This window comes from Salmo salar, chromosome 20 (assembly GCF_965601325.2).
Source record: "Salmo salar chromosome 20, fSalSal1, whole genome shotgun sequence".
Lineage (NCBI taxonomy): Eukaryota > Metazoa > Chordata > Actinopteri > Salmoniformes > Salmonidae > Salmo > Salmo salar.
This window is the reverse complement of record NC_138310.1, coordinates 88411767-88434983: the sequence shown is the minus strand read 5'-3', so window position 1 is coordinate 88434983 and position 23217 is coordinate 88411767. Positions and strand designations below refer to the sequence as shown.

Genomic DNA, 23217 nt, shown 5'->3' with positions numbered 1-23217 from the left:
GACAACAGAGGGAGGGAGGGAGGGAGGGAGGGAGGGAGGGAGGGAGGGAGGGAGGGAGGGAGGGAGGGAGGGAGGGAGGGAGGGAGGGAGGGAGAGATAACAAAGGGAGAGAGAGAGACAACAGAGGGAGGGAGGGACAACAGAGGGAGGGAGGGAGGGAGGGAGGGAGGGAGGGAGGGAGGGACAACAGAGGGAGAGAGAGACAACAGAGGGAGGGAGGGAGGGAGGGAGGGAGGGGGAGGGAGGGACAACAGAGGGAGAGAGAGACAACATAGGGAGGGAGAGACAACAGAGGGAGGGAGGGAGGGAGGGAGGGAGGGAGGGAGGGAGGAGGGAGGGAGGGAGGGAGGGAGGGAGGGAGGGAGGGAGGGAGGGAGGGAGGGAGGGAGGGAGGGAGGGAGGGACAACAGAGGGAGAGAGAGACAACAGAGGGAGGGAGAGACAACAGAGGGAGGGAGAGACAACAGAGGGAGGGAGGGAGGGAGGGAGGGAGGGAGGGAGGGACAACAGAGGGAGAGAGAGACAACAGAGGGAGGGAGAGACAACAGGGGAGGGAGGGAGGGAGGGAGGGAGGGAGGGAGGGAGGGAGGGAGGGAGGGAGGGAGGGAGGGAGGGAGGGAGGGAGGGAGGGAGGGAGGGACAACAGAGGGAGTGAGAGACAACAGAGGGAGGGAGAGACAACAGAGGAGGGAGGAGGGAGGGAGGGAGGGAGGGAGGGAGGAGGGAGGAGGGAGGGAGGGAGGGAGGGAGGGAGGGAGGGACAACAGAGGGAGAGAGAGACAACATAGGGAGGGAGAGACAACAGAGGGAGGGAGGGAGGGAGGGAGGGAGGGAGGGAGGGAGGGAGGGAGAGACAACAGAGGGAGGGAGGGAGGGAGGGAGGGAGGGAGGAGGGAGGGAGGGAGGGAGGGAGGGAGGGACAACAGAGGGAGAGAGAGACAACATAGGGAGGGAGAGACAACAGAGGGAGGGAGGGAGGGAGGGAGGGAGGGAGGGAGGGAGGGAGGGAGGGAGGGAGGGAGGGAGGGAGGGAGGGACAACAGAGGGAGGGAGAGACAACAGAGGGAGGGAGAGACAACAGAGGGAGGGAGGGAGGGAGGGAGAGACAACAGATGGGGAAACAGGTGGGGACAGAGAGGAGGAGGAGGAGGAGGAGGACGGAAACATGGCAGGAAGAAGGATATAGAGGAAGAGAGGGAAGAGTAGACAGACAGGGCAGAGGAAGAGAGGGAAGAGTAGACAGACAGGGCAGAGGAAGGGAGGGAAGAGTAGACAGACAGGGCAGAGGAAGGGAGGGAAGAGTAGACAGACAGGGCAGAGGAAGGGAGGGAAGAGTAGACAGACAGGGCAGAGGAAGGGAGGGAAGAGTAGACAGACAGGGCAGAGGAAGGGAGGGAAGAGTAGACAGACAGGGCAGAGGAAGGGAGGGAAGAGTAGACAGACAGGGCAGAGGAAGCGAGGGAAGAGTAGACAGACAGGAGAAAAGGAAGAGAGGGAGGGCTGTATGAGAGTATGTCCATAGACTGTGTGTTGTTGGGTCTCACCCTGTGGCCGCCCTTCTGCATGCTGACTGCAGCCTTGTAGTTGTCTCTGGCCTGTTCCACATAGTCCTGGGTATTACACACGTTCTGCTCAATGTTGTTGACCAGCTCCCCCTGTTGGACAAAGCAGAAAATACACCTGAAGAGGAACGTACAGTTGAAGTCAGAAGTTTACATACACTTAGACTGGAGTCATTAAAACTCGTTTTTTCAACCACTCCACAAATTTCTTGTTAAAAAACTATAGTTTGGGCAAGTCAGGTAGGACATCTACTTTGTGCATGACACAAGTAATTTTTCCAACAATTGTTTACAGACAGATTATTTCACTTATAATTCACTGTATCACAATTCCAGTGGGTCAGAAGTTTACATACACTAAGTTCACTGTGCCTTTAAACAGCTTGGAAAATTCCAGACAATTATGTCATGACTTTAGAAGCTTCTGATATGCTAATTGACATAATTTGAGTCAATTGGAGGTTTACCTGTGGATGTATTTCAAGGCCTACCTTCAAACTCAGTGCCTCTTTGCTTGACATCATGGGAAAATCAAAAGAAATCAGCCAAGACCTCAGTAAAAAAATTGTAGACCTCCACAAGTCTGGTTCGTCCTTGGGAGCAATTTCCAAACGCCTGAAGGTACCACGTTCATCTGTACAAACAATAGTATGCAAGTATAAACACCATGGGACCACGCAGTCGTCATACCGCTCAGGGAGGAGATGGGTTATGTCACCTAGAGATTAAAGTACTTTGGTGCAAAAAATGCAAATCAATCCCAGAAAAACAGCAAAGGACCTTGTGAAGATGCTGGAGGAAACAGGTACAAAAGTATCTATATCCACAGTAAAACGAGTCCTATATCGACATAACCTGAAAGGGCGCTCAGCAAGGAAGAAGCCACTGCTCCAAAACCGCCATAAAAAAGCCAGACTACGGTTTGCAACTGCACATGGGGACAAAGATCGTACTTTTTGGATAAATGTCCTCTGGTCTGATGAAACAAAAATAGAACTATTTGGCCGTAATGACCATCGTTATGTTTGGAGGAAAAAGGGGGATGCTCGCAAGCCGAAGAACACCATCCCAACCGTAAAGCACGGTTGGCAGCATCATGTTGTGGGGGTGCTTTGCTTCAAGAGGGACTGGTGCACTTCACAAAATAGATGGCATCATGAGGTAGGAAAATTCTGTGGATATTTTGAAGCAACATCTCAAGACATCAGTCAGGAAGTTAAAGCTTGGTCGCAAATGGGTCTTCCAAATGGACAATGACCCCAAACATACTTCCAAAGTTGTGGCAAAATGGCTTAAGGACAACAAAGTCAAGGTATTGGAGTGGCCATCACAAAGCCCTGACCTCAATCCTATGGAAAATTTGTGGGCAGAACTGAAAAAACGTGTGCAAGCAAGGAGGCCTACAAACCTGACTCAGTTACGCCAGCTCTGTCAGGAGGAATGGAGCAAAATTCACCCAACTTATTGTGGGAAGCTTGTGGAAGGCTACCCGAAACGTTTCACCCAAGTTAAACAATTTAAAGGCAATGCTACCAAATACTAATTGAGTGTATATGTACACTTCTGACCCACTGGGAATGTGATGAAAGAAATAAAAGCTGAAATAAATCTCTCTACTATTATTCTGACATTTCACATTCTTAAAATAAAGTGGTGATCTTAACTGACCTAAAACAGGGAATTTTTATTCGGATTAAATGTCAGGAATTGTGAAAAACTGAGTTTAAATGTATTTGGCTAAGGTGTATGTAAACTTCTGACTTCAATTGTACATCTGCATTGTATTACACAAAATGTCAAACAGGTAATTAGAATTGAATTAAATAGATACAAATGAAGTACTATTGCAACTTAAAGCTAGTACATAACAGAATATAAACACACATACATCTACTGACGTACACAAGCTCACACACACGCACACATTTCCCATTTTACATCCAGCTTCATTTTTAACGCAGCCTCATTCAACAGGTCAAGTTAATCATAGTGACGTTTTTGGTCACTTAAGTAATCTAACAGCCTTTTCAATCTCAATATTCTCAAATTTCATCAATTAAATCCTCAATGCCCAACACACACTTCAACTTAGAATATCAACGGTGCACTGACTGCACACATCAAGTGAGGAATTACAAGTGAATTACCTTGGGAGGTTAGTGGGATGCCCATACTCTCAGTGCTGTGCTTAGAGCCTGTTATGGTGGGGAAAAAAGGAGCGAGAATAGAGGAAAGATAGGGAGGGAAGGACAGAAAGGTGGGGGAGGGATGGCAGAGGGAGGAGAAGCAGAGAGAACAACAGAGAGCCCGACAGAGGAGGGAAAAAAACTGGAATAGAAGGAAGCATAGTCTAGACTGATGTAGAGCCCAGGGTTAATTAATGAATTAGCCAAGCAGTAGTCTCATCAATTATTCAATCACACTTGTTCATTACAGCACCAACACACTCATATTTATATGATCACACACACACATCCCCAGGGATTCAGCCCCCAACAGTCCAGTAGACACAGAGAGAGACTGATCCCATACTGTTCTGTATAGTACACACTGTTGCAAGCAGCACAATCTACCATTATCTACCTCTATCTACCACTATCTACCACCATCTAGCAGTATCTACCTCTATCTACCACCATCTAGCAGTATCTACCTCTATCTAGCAGTATCTACCTCTATCTAGCAGTATCTACCTCTATCTAGCAGTATCTACCACTATCTAGCAGTATCTACCACTATCTACCTCTATCTAGCAGTATCACCACCATCTACCTCTATCTAGTAGTATCTACCTATATCTAGCAGTACCTACCTCTATCTACAGGTATCTACCTCTATCTACCAGTATCTACCTCTATCTACCAGTATCTACCTCAATCTAGCAGTATCTACCCGTATCTACCTCTATCTAGCAGTATCTACCTCTATCTAGCAGTATCTACCTCTATCTAGCAGTATCTACCACTATCTAGCAGTATCTACCACTATCTACGAATACCTAGGATAGGATAAAGTAATCCTTCTAACCCCCCCCCCCCTTAAAAGATTTAGATGCACTATTGTAAAGTGGTTGTTCCACTGGATATTATAAGGTGAATGCAACAATTTGTAAGTCGCTCTGGATAAGAGCGTCTGCTAAATGACTTAAATGTATATGTAAAATCTACCACTATCTACCACTATATACCTCTATCTACCTATATCTAGCAGTATCTACCACTATCTAGCAGTTTCTAGCAGTATCTACAACTATCTACCTCTATCTACCTCTATTTACCTCTATCTACATCTATCTACCAGTATCTACCTCTATCTACCAGTATCTACCTCTATCTACCAGTATCTACCTCTATCTACCAGTATCTACCAGTATCTACCAGTATCTACCAGTATCTGCCTCTATCTACCAGTATCTACCAGTATCTACCTCTATCTACCACTATCTACCACTATCTACCAGTATCTACCTCTATCTACCGCTATGTACCTATATCTACCTCTATCTAGCAGTATCTACCTCTATCTAGCAGTATCTACCTCTATCTAGCAGTATCTACCTCTATCTAGCAGTATCTACCTCTATCTAGCAGTATCTACCTCTATCTAGCAGTATCTACAACTATCTAGCAGTATCTATCACTATCTACATCAATCTAGCAGTATCTACCAGTATCTAGCAGTATCTACCAGTATCTACCAGTATCTACCAGTATCTACCAGTTTCTACCTCTATCTACCAGTATCTACCTCTATCTACCAGTATCTACCAGTATCTACAAGTATCTACCTCTATCTACCAGTATCTACCTCTATCTAACAGTATCTACCAGTATCTACCTCTATCTACCAGTATCTACCTCTATCTACCAGTATCTACCTCTATCTACCAGTATCTATTATAAGGTGAATGCACCAATTTGTAAGTCGCTCTGGATAAGAGCGTCTGCTAAATGACTTAAATGTAAATGTAAAATCTACCACTATCTACCACTATCTACCTCTATCTACCTATATCTAGCAGTATCTACCACTATCTAGCAGTATCTAGCAGTATCTACAACTATCTACCTCTATCTACCTCTATCTACCTCTATCTACCAGTATCTACCTCTATCTACCAGTATCTATCTCTATCTACCAGTATCTACCTCTATCTACCAGTATCTACCTCTATCTACCAGTATCTACCAGTATCTACCAGTATCTACCAGTATCTGCCTCTATCTACCAGTATCTACCAGTATCTACCTCTATCTACCACTATCTACCTCTATCTACCAGTATCTACCAGTATCTACCAGTATCTACCAGTATCTACCTCTATCTCCCTCTATCTACCAGTATCTACCAGTATCTACCTCTATCTACCGCTATCTACCTCTATCTACCTCTATCTAGCAGTATCTACCTCTATCTAGCAGTATCTACCTCTATCTAGCAGTATCTACCTCTATCTAGCAGTATCTACCTCTATCTAGCAGTATCTACCTCTAACTAGCAGTATCTACAACTATCTAGCAGTATCTACCACTATCTACATCTATCTAGCAGTATCTACCAGTATCTAGCAGTATCTACCAGTATCTACCAGTATCTACCAGTTTCTACCTCTATCTACCAGTATCTACCTCTATCTACCAGTATCTACCAGTATCTACAAGTATCTACATCTATCTACCAGTATCTACCTCTATCTAACAGTATCTACCTCTATCTAACAGTATCTACCAGTATCTACCTCTATCTACCAGTATCTACCAGTATCTACAAGTATCTACCTCTATCTACCAGTATCTACCTCTATCTAACAGTATCTACCAGTATCTACCTCTATCTACCAGTATCTACCTCTATCTACCAGTATCTACCTCTACCTACCAGTATCTACCTCTATCTAGCAGTATCTATCTCTATCTAGCAGTATCTACCTCTATCTAGCAGTATCTACCTCTATCTAGCAGTATCTACCTCTATCTAGCAGTATCTACCTCTATCTAGCAGTATCTACCAATATCTACCTCTATCTAGAAGTATCTACCTCTATCTAGCAGTATCTACCTCTATCTAGCAGTATCTACCTCTATCTAGCAGTATCTAGCAGTATCTACCAGTATCTACCTCTATCTACCACTATCTACCACTATCTACCAGTATCTACCTCTATCTAGCAGTATCAACCAGTATCTACAAGTATCTACCAGTATCTACCTCTATCTACCTCTATCTACCAGTATCTACTCTATCTACGAGTATCTACCTCTATCTACCAGTATCTACCAGTATCTACCAGTATCTACCTCTATTTAGCAGTATCTACCTCTATCTAGCAGTATCTACCTCTATCTAGCAGTATCTACCTATATCTAGCAGTATCTACCTCTATCTAGCAGTATCTACCTCTATCGAGCAGTTTCTACCAGTATCTACCTCTATCTACCAGTATCTACCTCTATCTACCAGTATCTACCTCTATCTAGCAGTATCTAACTCTATCTACCAGTATCTACCAGTATCTACCTCTATCTACCAGTATCTACCTCTATCTACCAGTATCTACCTCTATCTACCAGTATCTACCTCTATCGACCTCTATCGACCTCTATCTACCTCTATCTACCTCTATCTACCTCTATCTAGCAGTATCTACCTCTTTCTAGCAGTATCTACCACTATCTAGCAGTACCTACCTCTATCTACCACTATCTACCTCTATCTACCACAATCTACCTCAATCTACCACTGTCTATCTCTATCTACCACCATCTAGCAGTATCTACCACTATCTAGCAGTATCTACCTCTATCTAGCAGTATCTAGCAGTATCTACCTCTATCTACCAGTATCTACCTCTATCTACAACTATCTACCTCTATCTACCACTATCTACCTCTATCTACCTCTATCTAGCAGTATCTACCTGTATCTACCACTATCTACCACTATCTACCTCTATCTAACTCTATCTAGCAGTATCTAGCAGTATCTACCTCTATCTACATCTATCTAGCAGTATCTACCTCTATCTAGCAGTATCTACCTCTATCTAGCAGTATCTACCTCTATCTGGCAGTATCTACCTCTATCTACCTCTATCTAGCAGTATCTACATCTATCTACCTCTATCTATCTCTATCTAGCAGTATCTACCTCTATCTAGCAGTATCTACCTCTATCTAGCAGTATCTACCTCTATCTAGCAGTATCTAGCAGTATCTACCTCTATCTAGCAGTATCTACCTCTATCTACCACTATCTAGCAGTATCTACCTCTATCTAGCAGTATCTACCTCTATCTAGCAGTATCTACCTCTATCTAGCAGTATCTAGCAGTATCTACCTCTATCTAGCAGTATCTACCAGTATCTACCTCTATCTACCTCTATCTACCTCTATATAGCAGTATCTACCTCTATCTACCACTATCTAGCAGTATCTACCTCTATCTAGCAGTATCTACCTCTATCTAGCAGTATCTACCTCTATCTAGCAGTATCTAGCAGTATCTACCTCTATCTAGCAGTATCTACCAGTATCTACCTCTATCTACCTCTATCTACCTCTATCTAGTAGTATCTACCACTCTCTAGCAGTATCTACCTCTATCTACCTCTATCTACCTCTATCTAGCAGTATCTACCACTATCTGGCAGTATCTACCACTATATAGCAGTATCTACCATTATCTAGCAGTATCTACCACTACCTTCCTCTATCTAACACTACTTACCTCTATCTACCTCTATCTACCTCTATCTACCTCTATCTAGCAGTATCTACCTCTATCTAGCAGTATCTACCTCTATCTAGCAGTATCTACAACTATCTAGCAGTATCTATCACTATCTACATCAATCTAGCAGTATCTACCAGTATCTAGCAGTATCTACCAGTATCTACCAGTATCTACCAGTATCTACCTCTATCTACCAGTATCTACCTCTATCTACCAGTATCTACCAGTATCTACAAGTATCTACCTCTATCTACCAGTATCTACCTCTATCTAACAGTATCTACCAGTATCTACCTCTATCTACCAGTATCTACCTCTATCTACCAGTATCTACCTCTATCTACCAGTATCTATTATAAGGTGAATGCACCAATTTGTAAGTCGCTCTGGATAAGAGCGTCTGCTAAATGACTTAAATGTAAATGTAAAATCTACCACTATCTACCACTATCTACCTCTATCTACCTATATCTAGCAGTATCTACCACTATCTAGCAGTATCTAGCAGTATCTACAACTATCTACCTCTATCTACCTCTATCTACCAGTATCTACCTCTATCTACCAGTATCTACCTCTATCTACCAGTATCTACCTCTATCTACCAGTATCTACCTCTATCTACCAGTATCTACCAGTATCTACCAGTATCTACCAGTATCTGCCTCTATCTACCAGTATCTACCAGTATCTACCTCTATCTACCACTATCTACCTCTATCTACCAGTATCTACCAGTATCTACCTCTATCTCCCTCTATCTACCAGTATCTACCAGTATCTACCTCTATCTACCACTATCTACCTCTATCTACCTCTATCTAGCAGTATCTACCTCTATCTAGCAGTATCTACCTCTATCTAGCAGTATCTACCTCTATCTAGCAGTATCTACCTCTAACTAGCAGTATCTACAACTATCTAGCAGTATCTACCACTATCTACATCTATCTAGCAGTATCTACCAGTATCTAGCAGTATCTACCAGTATCTACCAGTTTCTACCTCTATCTACCAGTATCTACCTCTATCTACCAGTATCTACCAGTATCTACATCTATCTACCTCTATCTACCAGTATCTACCTCTATCTAACAGTATCTACCAGTATCTACCTCTATCTACCAGTATCTACCTCTATCTACCAGTATCTACCTCTACCTACCAGTATCTACCTCTATCTAGCAGTATCTATCTCTATCTAGCAGTATCTACCTCGATCTAGCAGTATCTACCTCTATCTAGCAGTATCTACCTCTATCTACCAGTATCAACCTCTATCTACCACTATCTACCTCTATATACCACTATCTACCTCTATCTACCTCTATCTACCTCTATCTAGCAGTATCTACCTGTATCTACCACTATATACCACTATCTACCTCTATCTACCTCTATCTAGCAGTATCTAGCAGTATCTACTTCTATCTACCTCTATCTAGCAGTATCTACCTCTATCTAGCAGTATCTACCTCTATCTAGCAGTATCTAGCAGTATCTACCTCTATCTAGCAGTATCTACCTCTATCTAGCAGTATCTACCTCTATCTAGCAGTATCTACCTCTATCTAGCAGTATCTAGCAGTATCTACCTCTATCTAGCAGTATCTACCTCTATCTACCACTATCTAGCAGTATCTACCTCTATCTAGCAGTATCTACCTCTATCTACCTCTATCTAGCAGTATCTACCAGTATCTACCTCTATCTACCTCTATCTACCTCTATATAGCAGTATCTACCTCTATCTACCTCCATCTACCTCTATCTAGCAGTATCTACCACTCTCTAGCAGTATCTACCTCTATCTACCTCTATCTAACTCTATCTACCTCTATCTAGCAGTATCTACCACTATCTGGCAGTATCTACCACTATCTAGCAGTATCTACCACTACCTTCCTCTATCTAACACTACCTACCTCTATCTACCTCTATCTACCTCTATCTACCTCTATCTAGCAGTATCTACCTCTATCTAGCAGTATCTACCTTTATCTAGCAGTATCTACCAGTATCTACCTCTATCTACCACTATCTACCTCTATCTAGCAGTATCTACCTCTATCTAGCAGTATCTACCTCTATCTAGCAGTATCTACCTCTATCTAGCAGTATCTACCTCTATCTAGCAGTATCTACCACTATCTAGCAGTATCTACCTCTATCTAGCAGTATCTACCTCTATCTAGCAGTATCTACCACTATCTAGCAGTATCTACCACTATCTACCTCTATCTAGCAGTATCTACCTCTATCTAGCAGTGTCTACCACTATCTAGCAGTATCTACCACTATCTAGCAGTATTTACCACTATCTACCTCTATCTACCTGTATCTACCTGTATCTAGCAGTATCTACCTCTATCTAGCAGTATCTACCTCTATCTAGCAGTATCTACCTCTATCTAGCAGTATCTACCTCTATCTAGCTCTATCTAGCAGTATCTACCTCTATCTAGCAGTATCTACAAATATCTAGCAGTATCTACCACTATCTACATCTATCAGCAGTATCTACCAGTATCTAGCAGTATCTACCAGTATCTACCAGTATCTACCAGTTTCTACCTCTATCTACCAGTATCTACCTCTATCTACCAGTATCTACCAGTATCTACAAGTATCTATCTCTATCTACCAGTATCTACCTCTATCAACAGTATCTACCAGTATCTACCTCTATCTACCAGTATCTACCTCTATCTACCAGTATCTACCTCTATCTGCCAGTATCTACCTCTATCTACCAGTATCTACCTCTATCTAGCAGTATCTACCTCTATCCAGCAGTATCTACCTCTATCTAGCAGTATCTACCTCTATCTAGCAGAATCTACCTCTATCTAGCAGTATCTACCAATATCTACCTCTATCTACCACTATCTACCTCTATCTAGCAGTATCTACCTCTATCTAGCAGTATCTACCTCTATCTAGCAGTATCTACCTCTACTTACCTCTATCTACATCTATCTAGCAGTATCTACCTCTATCTAACAGTATCTACCTCTATCTAGCAGTATATAGCAGTATCTACCAGTATCTACCTCTATCTACCTCTATCTACCACTATCTACCAGTATCTACCTCTATCTAGAAGTATCAACCAGTATCTACAAGTATCTACCAGTATCTACCTCTATCTACCTCTATCTACCAGTATCTACCTCTATCTACCAGTATCTACCTCTATCTACCAGTATCTACCAGTATCTACCTCTATTTAGCAGTATCTACCTCTATCTAGCAGTATCTACCTTTATCTAGCAGTATCTACCTCTATCTAGCAGTATCTACCTCTATCTAGCAGTATCTACCGCTATTGAGCAGTATCTACCAGTATCTACCTCTATCTACTACCAGTATCTACCTCTATCTACCAGTATCTACTAGTATCTACCTCTATCTACCAGTATCTACCTCTATCTACCAGTAACTACCTCAATCTACCTCTATCTACCTCTATCTACCAGTATCTACCTCTATCTAGCAGTATCTACCTCTATCTAGCAGTATCTACCACTATCTAGCAGTACCTACCTCTATCTACCACTATCTACCTCTATCTACCACTATCTATCTCTATCTACCACTATCTATCTCTATCTACCACCATCTAGCAGTATCTACCTCTATCTAGCAGTATCTACCTCTATCTAGCAGTATCTAGCAGTATCTACCTCTATCTACCAGTATCTACCTCTATCTACCACTATCTACCTCTATATACCACTATCTACCTCTATCTACCTCTATCTACCTCTATCTGACAGTATCTACCTGTATCTACAACTATCTACCACTATCTACCTCTATCTACCTCTATCTAGCAGTATCTAGCAGTATCTACTTCTATCTACCTCTATCTAGCAGTATCTACCTCTATCTAGCAGTATCTACCTCTATCTAGCAGTATCTAGCAGTATCTACCTCTATCTAGCAGTATCTACCTCTATCTACCTCTATCTAGCAGTATCTACCTCTATCTACCTCTATCTACCTCTATCTAGCAGTATCTACCTCTATCTAGCAGTATCTACCTCTATCTAGCAGTATCTAGCAGTATCTACCTCTATCTAGCAGTATCTACCTCTATCTACCACTATCTAGCAGTATCTACCTCTATCTAGCAGTATCTACCTCTATCTACCTCTATCTAGCAGTATCTACCAGTATCTACCTCTATCTACCTCTATCTACCTCTATATAGCAGTATCTACCTCTATCTACCTCCATCTACCTCTATCTAGCAGTATCTACCACTCTCTAGCAGTATCTACCTCTATCTACCTCTATCTAACTCTATCTACCTCTATCTAGCAGTATCTACCACTATCTGGCAGTATCTACCACTATCTAGCAGTATCTACCATTATCTAGCAGTATCTACCACTACCTTCCTCTATCTAACACTACCTACCTCTATCTACCTCTATCTACCTCTATCTACCTCTATCTAGCAGTATCTACCTCTATCTAGCAGTATCTACCTTTATCTAGCAGTATCTACCAGTATCTACCTCTATCTACCAGTATCTACCTCTATCTACCAGTATCTACCTCTATCTACCAGTATCTACCAGTATCTACCAGTATCTACCAGTATCTGCCTCTATCTACCAGTATCTACCAGTATCTACCTCTATCTACCACTATCTACCACTATCTACCAGTATCTACCTCTATCTACCGCTATGTACCTATATCTACCTCTATCTAGCAGTATCTACCTCTATCTAGCAGTATCTACCTCTATCTAGCAGTATCTACCTCTATCTAGCAGTATCTACCTCTATCTAGCAGTATCTACCTCTATCTAGCAGTATCTACAACTATCTAGCAGTATCTATCACTATCTACATCAATCTAGCAGTATCTACCAGTATCTAGCAGTATCTACCAGTATCTACCAGTATCTACCAGTATCTACCAGTTTCTACCTCTATCTACCAGTATCTACCTCTATCTACCAGTATCTACCAGTATCTACAAGTATCTACCTCTATCTACCAGTATCTACCTCTATCTAACAGTATCTACCAGTATCTACCTCTATCTACCAGTATCTACCTCTATCTACCAGTATCTACCTCTATCTACCAGTATCTATTATAAGGTGAATGCACCAATTTGTAAGTCGCTCTGGATAAGAGCGTCTGCTAAATGACTTAAATGTAAATGTAAAATCTACCACTATCTACCACTATCTACCTCTATCTACCTATATCTAGCAGTATCTACCACTATCTAGCAGTATCTAGCAGTATCTACAACTATCTACCTCTATCTACCTCTATCTACCTCTATCTACCAGTATCTACCTCTATCTACCAGTATCTATCTCTATCTACCAGTATCTACCTCTATCTACCAGTATCTACCTCTATCTACCAGTATCTACCAGTATCTACCAGTATCTACCAGTATCTGCCTCTATCTACCAGTATCTACCAGTATCTACCTCTATCTACCACTATCTACCTCTATCTACCAGTATCTACCAGTATCTACCAGTATCTACCAGTATCTACCTCTATCTCCCTCTATCTACCAGTATCTACCAGTATCTACCTCTATCTACCGCTATCTACCTCTATCTACCTCTATCTAGCAGTATCTACCTCTATCTAGCAGTATCTACCTCTATCTAGCAGTATCTACCTCTATCTAGCAGTATCTACCTCTATCTAGCAGTATCTACCTCTAACTAGCAGTATCTACAACTATCTAGCAGTATCTACCACTATCTACATCTATCTAGCAGTATCTACCAGTATCTAGCAGTATCTACCAGTATCTACCAGTATCTACCAGTTTCTACCTCTATCTACCAGTATCTACCTCTATCTACCAGTATCTACCAGTATCTACAAGTATCTACATCTATCTACCAGTATCTACCTCTATCTAACAGTATCTACCTCTATCTAACAGTATCTACCAGTATCTACCTCTATCTACCAGTATCTACCAGTATCTACAAGTATCTACCTCTATCTACCAGTATCTACCTCTATCTAACAGTATCTACCAGTATCTACCTCTATCTACCAGTATCTACCTCTATCTACCAGTATCTACCTCTACCTACCAGTATCTACCTCTATCTAGCAGTATCTATCTCTATCTAGCAGTATCTACCTCTATCTAGCAGTATCTACCTCTATCTAGCAGTATCTACCTCTATCTAGCAGTATCTACCTCTATCTAGCAGTATCTACCAATATCTACCTCTATCTAGAAGTATCTACCTCTATCTAGCAGTATCTACCTCTATCTAGCAGTATCTACCTCTATCTAGCAGTATCTAGCAGTATCTACCAGTATCTACCTCTATCTACCACTATCTACCACTATCTACCAGTATCTACCTCTATCTAGCAGTATCAACCAGTATCTACAAGTATCTACCAGTATCTACCTCTATCTACCTCTATCTACCAGTATCTACTCTATCTACGAGTATCTACCTCTATCTACCAGTATCTACCAGTATCTACCAGTATCTACCTCTATTTAGCAGTATCTACCTCTATCTAGCAGTATCTACCTCTATCTAGCAGTATCTACCTATATCTAGCAGTATCTACCTCTATCTAGCAGTATCTACCTCTATCGAGCAGTTTCTACCAGTATCTACCTCTATCTACCAGTATCTACCTCTATCTACCAGTATCTACCTCTATCTAGCAGTATCTAACTCTATCTACCAGTATCTACCAGTATCTACCTCTATCTACCAGTATCTACCTCTATCTACCAGTATCTACCTCTATCTACCAGTATCTACCTCTATCGACCTCTATCGACCTCTATCTACCTCTATCTACCTCTATCTACCTCTATCTAGCAGTATCTACCTCTTTCTAGCAGTATCTACCACTATCTAGCAGTACCTACCTCTATCTACCACTATCTACCTCTATCTACCACAATCTACCTCAATCTACCACTGTCTATCTCTATCTACCACCATCTAGCAGTATCTACCACTATCTAGCAGTATCTACCTCTATCTAGCAGTATCTAGCAGTATCTACCTCTATCTACCAGTATCTACCTCTATCTACAACTATCTACCTCTATCTACCACTATCTACCTCTATCTACCTCTATCTAGCAGTATCTACCTGTATCTACCACTATCTACCACTATCTACCTCTATCTAACTCTATCTAGCAGTATCTAGCAGTATCTACCTCTATCTACATCTATCTAGCAGTATCTACCTCTATCTAGCAGTATCTACCTCTATCTAGCAGTATCTACCTCTATCTGGCAGTATCTACCTCTATCTACCTCTATCTAGCAGTATCTACATCTATCTACCTCTATCTATCTCTATCTAGCAGTATCTACCTCTATCTAGCAGTATCTACCTCTATCTAGCAGTATCTACCTCTATCTAGCAGTATCTAGCAGTATCTACCTCTATCTAGCAGTATCTACCTCTATCTACCACTATCTAGCAGTATCTACCTCTATCTAGCAGTATCTACCTCTATCTAGCAGTATCTACCTCTATCTAGCAGTATCTAGCAGTATCTACCTCTATCTAGCAGTATCTACCAGTATCTACCTCTATCTACCTCTATCTACCTCTATATAGCAGTATCTACCTCTATCTACCACTATCTAGCAGTATCTACCTCTATCTAGCAGTATCTACCTCTATCTAGCAGTATCTACCTCTATCTAGCAGTATCTAGCAGTATCTACCTCTATCTAGCAGTATCTACCAGTATCTACCTCTATCTACCTCTATCTACCTCTATCTAGTAGTATCTACCACTCTCTAGCAGTATCTACCTCTATCTACTTCTATCTACCTCTATCTAGCAGTATCTACCACTATCTGGCAGTATCTACCACTATATAGCAGTATCTACCATTATCTAGCAGTATCTACCACTACCTTCCTCTATCTAACACTACTTACCTCTATCTACCTCTATCTACCTCTATCTACCTCTATCTAGCAGTATCTACCTCTATCTAGCAGTATCTACCTCTATCTAGCAGTATCTACAACTATCTAGCAGTATCTATCACTATCTACATCAATCTAGCAGTATCTACCAGTATCTAGCAGTATCTACCAGTATCTACCAGTATCTACCAGTATCTACCTCTATCTACCAGTATCTACCTCTATCTACCAGTATCTACCAGTATCTACAAGTATCTACCTCTATCTACCAGTATCTACCTCTATCTAACAGTATCTACCAGTATCTACCTCTATCTACCAGTATCTACCTCTATCTACCAGTATCTACCTCTATCTACCAGTATCTATTATAAGGTGAATGCACCAATTTGTAAGTCGCTCTGGATAAGAGCGTCTGCTAAATGACTTAAATGTAAATGTAAAATCTACCACTATCTACCACTATCTACCTCTATCTACCTATATCTAGCAGTATCTACCACTATCTAGCAGTATCTAGCAGTATCTACAACTATCTACCTCTATCTACCTCTATCTACCAGTATCTACCTCTATCTACCAGTATCTACCTCTATCTACCAGTATCTACCTCTATCTACCAGTATCTACCTCTATCTACCAGTATCTACCAGTATCTACCAGTATCTACCAGTATCTGCCTCTATCTACCAGTATCTACCAGTATCTACCTCTATCTACCACTATCTACCTCTATCTACCAGTATCTACCAGTATCTACCTCTATCTCCCTCTATCTACCAGTATCTACCAGTATCTACCTCTATCTACCACTATCTACCTCTATCTACCTCTATCTAGCAGTATCTACCTCTATCTAGCAGTATCTACCTCTATCTAGCAGTATCTACCTCTATCTAGCAGTATCTACCTCTAACTAGCAGTATCTACAACTATCTAGCAGTATCTACCACTATCTACATCTATCTAGCAGTATCTACCAGTATCTAGCAGTATCTACCAGTATCTACCAGTTTCTACCTCTATCTACCAGTATCTACCTCTATCTACCAGTATCTACCAGTATCTACATCTATCTACCTCTATCTACCAGTATCTACCTCTATCTAACAGTATCTACCAGTATCTACCTCTATCTACCAGTATCTACCTCTATCTACCAGTATCTACCTCTACCTACCAGTATCTACCTCTATCTAGCAGTATCTATCTCTATCTAGCAGTATCTACCTCGATCTAGCAGTATCTACCTCTATCTAGCAGTATCTACCTCTATCTACCAGTATCAACCTCTATCTACCACTATCTACCTCTATATACCACTATCTACCTCTATCTACCTCTATCTACCTCTATCTAGCAGTATCTACCTGTATCTACCACTATATACCACTATCTACCTCTATCTACCTCTATCTAGCAGTATCTAGCAGTATCTACTTCTATCTACCTCTATCTAGCAGTATCTACCTCTATCTAGCAGTATCTACCTCTATCTAGCAGTATCTAGCAGTATCTACCTCTATCTAGCAGTATCTACCTCTATCTAGCAGTATCTACCTCTATCTAGCAGTATCTACCTCTATCTAGCAGTATCTAGCAGTATCTACCTCTATCTAGCAGTATCTACCTCTATCTACCACTATCTAGCAGTATCTACCTCTATCTAGCAGTATCTACCTCTATCTACCTCTATCTAGCAGTATCTACCAGTATCTACCTCTATCTACCTCTATCTACCTCTATATAGCAGTATCTACCTCTATCTACCTCCATCTACCTCTATCTAGCAGTATCTACCACTCTCTAGCAGTATCTACCTCTATCTACCTCTATCTAACTCTATCTACCTCTATCTAGCAGTATCTACCACTATCTGGCAGTATCTACCACTATCTAGCAGTATCTACCACTACCTTCCTCTATCTAACACTACCTACCTCTATCTACCTCTATCTACCTCTATCTACCTCTATCTAGCAGTATCTACCTCTATCTAGCAGTATCTACCTTTATCTAGCAGTATCTACCAGTATCTACCTCTATCTACCACTATCTACCTCTATCTAGCAGTATCTACCTCTATCTAGCAGTATCTACCTCTATCTAGCAGTATCTACCTCTATCTAGCAGTATCTACCTCTATCTAGCAGTATCTACCACTATCTAGCAGTATCTACCTCTATCTAGCAGTATCTACCTCTATCTAGCAGTATCTACCACTATCTAGCAGTATCTACCACTATCTACCTCTATCTAGCAGTATCTACCTCTATCTAGCAGTGTCTACCACTATCTAGCAGTATCTACCACTATCTAGCAGTATTTACCACTATCTACCTCTATCTACCTGTATCTACCTGTATCTAGCAGTATCTACCTCTATCTAGCAGTATCTACCTCTATCTAGCAGTATCTACCTCTATCTAGCAGTATCTACCTCTATCTAGCTCTATCTAGCAGTATCTACCTCTATCTAGCAGTATCTACAAATATCTAGCAGTATCTACCACTATCTACATCTATCAGCAGTATCTACCAGTATCTAGCAGTATCTACCAGTATCTACCAGTATCTACCAGTTTCTACCTCTATCTACCAGTATCTACCTCTATCTACCAGTATCTACCAGTATCTACAAGTATCTATCTCTATCTACCAGTATCTACCTCTATCAACAGTATCTACCAGTATCTACCTCTATCTACCAGTATCTACCTCTATCTACCAGTATCTACCTCTATCTGCCAGTATCTACCTCTATCTACCAGTATCTACCTCTATCTAGCAGTATCTACCTCTATCCAGCAGTATCTACCTCTATCTAGCAGTATCTACCTCTATCTAGCAGAATCTACCTCTATCTAGCAGTATCTACCAATATCTACCTCTATCTACCACTATCTACCTCTATCTAGCAGTATCTACCTCTATCTAGCAGTATCTACCTCTATCTAGCAGTATCTACCTCTACTTACCTCTATCTACATCTATCTAGCAGTATCTACCTCTATCTAACAGTATCTACCTCTATCTAGCAGTATATAGCAGTATCTACCAGTATCTACCTCTATCTACCTCTATCTACCACTATCTACCAGTATCTACCTCTATCTAGAAGTATCAACCAGTATCTACAAGTATCTACCAGTATCTACCTCTATCTACCTCTATCTACCAGTATCTACCTCTATCTACCAGTATCTACCTCTATCTACCAGTATCTACCAGTATCTACCTCTATTTAGCAGTATCTACCTCTATCTAGCAGTATCTACCTTTATCTAGCAGTATCTACCTCTATCTAGCAGTATCTACCTCTATCTAGCAGTATCTACCGCTATTGAGCAGTATCTACCAGTATCTACCTCTATCTACTACCAGTATCTACCTCTATCTACCAGTATCTACTAGTATCTACCTCTATCTACCAGTATCTACCTCTATCTACCAGTAACTACCTCAATCTACCTCTATCTACCTCTATCTACCAGTATCTACCTCTATCTAGCAGTATCTACCTCTATCTAGCAGTATCTACCACTATCTAGCAGTACCTACCTCTATCTACCACTATCTACCTCTATCTACCACTATCTATCTCTATCTACCACTATCTATCTCTATCTACCACCATCTAGCAGTATCTACCTCTATCTAGCAGTATCTACCTCTATCTAGCAGTATCTAGCAGTATCTACCTCTATCTACCAGTATCTACCTCTATCTACCACTATCTACCTCTATATACCACTATCTACCTCTATCTACCTCTATCTACCTCTATCTGACAGTATCTACCTGTATCTACAACTATCTACCACTATCTACCTCTATCTACCTCTATCTAGCAGTATCTAGCAGTATCTACTTCTATCTACCTCTATCTAGCAGTATCTACCTCTATCTAGCAGTATCTACCTCTATCTAGCAGTATCTAGCAGTATCTACCTCTATCTAGCAGTATCTACCTCTATCTACCTCTATCTAGCAGTATCTACCTCTATCTACCTCTATCTACCTCTATCTAGCAGTATCTACCTCTATCTAGCAGTATCTACCTCTATCTAGCAGTATCTAGCAGTATCTACCTCTATCTAGCAGTATCTACCTCTATCTACCACTATCTAGCAGTATCTACCTCTATCTAGCAGTATCTACCTCTATCTACCTCTATCTAGCAGTATCTACCAGTATCTACCTCTATCTACCTCTATCTACCTCTATATAGCAGTATCTACCTCTATCTACCTCCATCTACCTCTATCTAGCAGTATCTACCACTCTCTAGCAGTATCTACCTCTATCTACCTCTATCTAACTCTATCTACCTCTATCTAGCAGTATCTACCACTATCTGGCAGTATCTACCACTATCTAGCAGTATCTACCATTATCTAGCAGTATCTACCACTACCTTCCTCTATCTAACACTACCTACCTCTATCTACCTCTATCTACCTCTATCTACCTCTATCTAGCAGTATCTACCTCTATCTAGCAGTATCTACCTTTATCTAGCAGTATCTACCAGTATCTACCTCTATCTACCACTATCTACCTCTATCTAGCAGTATCTACCTCTATCTAGCAGTATCTACCTCTATCTAGCAGTATCTACCTCTATCTAGCAGTATCTACCTCTATCTAGCAGTATCTACCACTATCTAGCAGTATCTACCTCTATCTAGCAGTATTTACCTCTATCTAGCAGTATCTACCACTATCTAGCAGTATCTACCACTATCTACCTCTATCTACCAGTATCTACCTCTATCTAGCAGTGTCTACCACTATCTAGCAGTATCTACCACTATCTAGCAGTATTTACCACTATCTACCTCTATCTACCTGTATCTACCTGTATCTACCAGTATCTACCTCTATCTAGCAGTATCTACCTCTATCTAGCAGTATCTACCTCTATCTAGCAGTATCTACCTCTATCTACCTCTATCTAGCAGTATCTACCTCTATCTAGCAGTATCTACCTCTATCTAGCAGTATCTACAAATATCTAGCAGTATCTACCACTATCTACATCTATCAGCAGTATCTACCAGTATCTAGCAGTATCTACCTCTATCTACCTCTATCTACCACTATCTACCAGTATCTACCTCTATCTAGAAGTATCAACCAGTATCTACAAGTATCTACCAGTATCTACCTCTATCTACCTCTATCTACCAGTATCTACCTCTATCTACCAGTATCTACCTCTATCTACCAGTATCTACCAGTATCTACCTCTATTTAGCAGTATCTACCTCTATCTAGCAGTATCTACCTTTATCTAGCAGTATCTACCTCTATCTAGCAGTATCTACCTCTATCTAGCAGTATCTACCGCTATTGAGCAGTATCTACCAGTATCTACCTCTATCTACTACCAGTATCTACCTCTATCTACCAGTATCTACTAGTATCTACCTCTATCTACCAGTATCTACCTCTATCTACCAGTAACTACCTCAATCTACCTCTATCTACCTCTATCTACCAGTATCTACCTCTATCTAGCAGTATCTACCTCTATCTAGCAGTATCTACCACTATCTAGCAGTACCTACCTCTATCTACCACTATCTACCTCTATCTACCACTATCTATCTCTATCTACCACTATCTATCTCTATCTACCACCATCTAGCAGTATCTACCTCTATCTAGCAGTATCTACCTCTATCTAGCAGTATCTAGCAGTATCTACCTCTATCTACCAGTATCTACCTCTATCTACCACTATCTACCTCTATATACCACTATCTACCTCTATCTACCTCTATCTACCTCTATCTGGCAGTATCTACCTGTATCTACAACTATCTACCACTATCTACCTCTATCTACCTCTATCTAGCAGTATCTAGCAGTATCTACTTCTATCTACCTCTATCTAGCAGTATCTACCTCTATCTAGCAGTATCTACCTCTATCTAGCAGTATCTAGCAGTATCTACCTCTATCTAGCAGTATCTACCTCTATCTACCTCTATCTAGCAGTATCTACCTCTATCTACCTCTATCTACCTCTATCTAGCAGTATCTACCTCTATCTAGCAGTATCTACCTCTATCTAGCAGTATCTAGCAGTATCTACCTCTATCTAGCAGTATCTACCTCTATCTACCACTATCTAGCAGTATCTACCTCTATCTAGCAGTATCTACCTCTATCTACCTCTATCTAGCAGTATCTACCAGTATCTACCTCTATCTACCTCTATCTACCTCTATATAGCAGTATCTACCTCTATCTACCTCCATCTACCTCTATCTAGCAGTATCTACCACTCTCTAGCAGTATCTACCTCTATCTACCTCTATCTAACTCTATCTACCTCTATCTAGCAGTATCTACCACTATCTGGCAGTATCTACCACTATCTAGCAGTATCTACCATTATCTAGCAGTATCTACCACTACCTTCCTCTATCTAACACTACCTACCTCTATCTACCTCTATCTACCTCTATCTACCTCTATCTAGCAGTATCTACCTCTATCTAGCAGTATCTACCTTTATCTAGCAGTATCTACCAGTATCTACCTCTATCTACCACTATCTACCTCTATCTAGCAGTATCTACCTCTATCTAGCAGTATCTACCTCTATCTAGCAGTATCTACCTCTATCTAGCAGTATCTACCTCTATCTAGCAGTATCTACCACTATCTAGCAGTATCTACCTCTATCTAGCAGTATTTACCTCTATCTAGCAGTATCTACCACTATCTAGCAGTATCTACCACTATCTACCTCTATCTACCAGTATCTACCTCTATCTAGCAGTGTCTACCACTATCTAGCAGTATCTACCACTATCTAGCAGTATTTACCACTATCTACCTCTATCTACCTGTATCTACCTGTATCTACCAGTATCTACCTCTATCTAGCAGTATCTACCTCTATCTAGCAGTATCTACCTCTATCTAGCAGTATCTACCTCTATCTACCTCTATCTAGCAGTATCTACCT

General features: G+C 41.1%; 1 protein-coding gene across 2 annotated transcripts in view; it reads right to left on the bottom strand.

Moving 5' to 3' along the window:
- Positions 1–23217, bottom strand: part of LOC106581510 (syntaxin-1A) — a 237638-nt gene that overhangs the window by 13311 nt on the left and 201110 nt on the right. Inside the window, exon 9 of one of the 2 annotated variants that reach the window (XM_045704086.2) lies at positions 1545–1655. The exons of the other annotated variant lie outside the window; for it this stretch is intronic. Coding sequence (XP_045560042.1) covers positions 1545–1655 — 111 coding nt within the window. The remainder of the gene's footprint in view (positions 1–1544; positions 1656–23217) is intronic. 2 annotated transcript variants of the gene reach the window in all.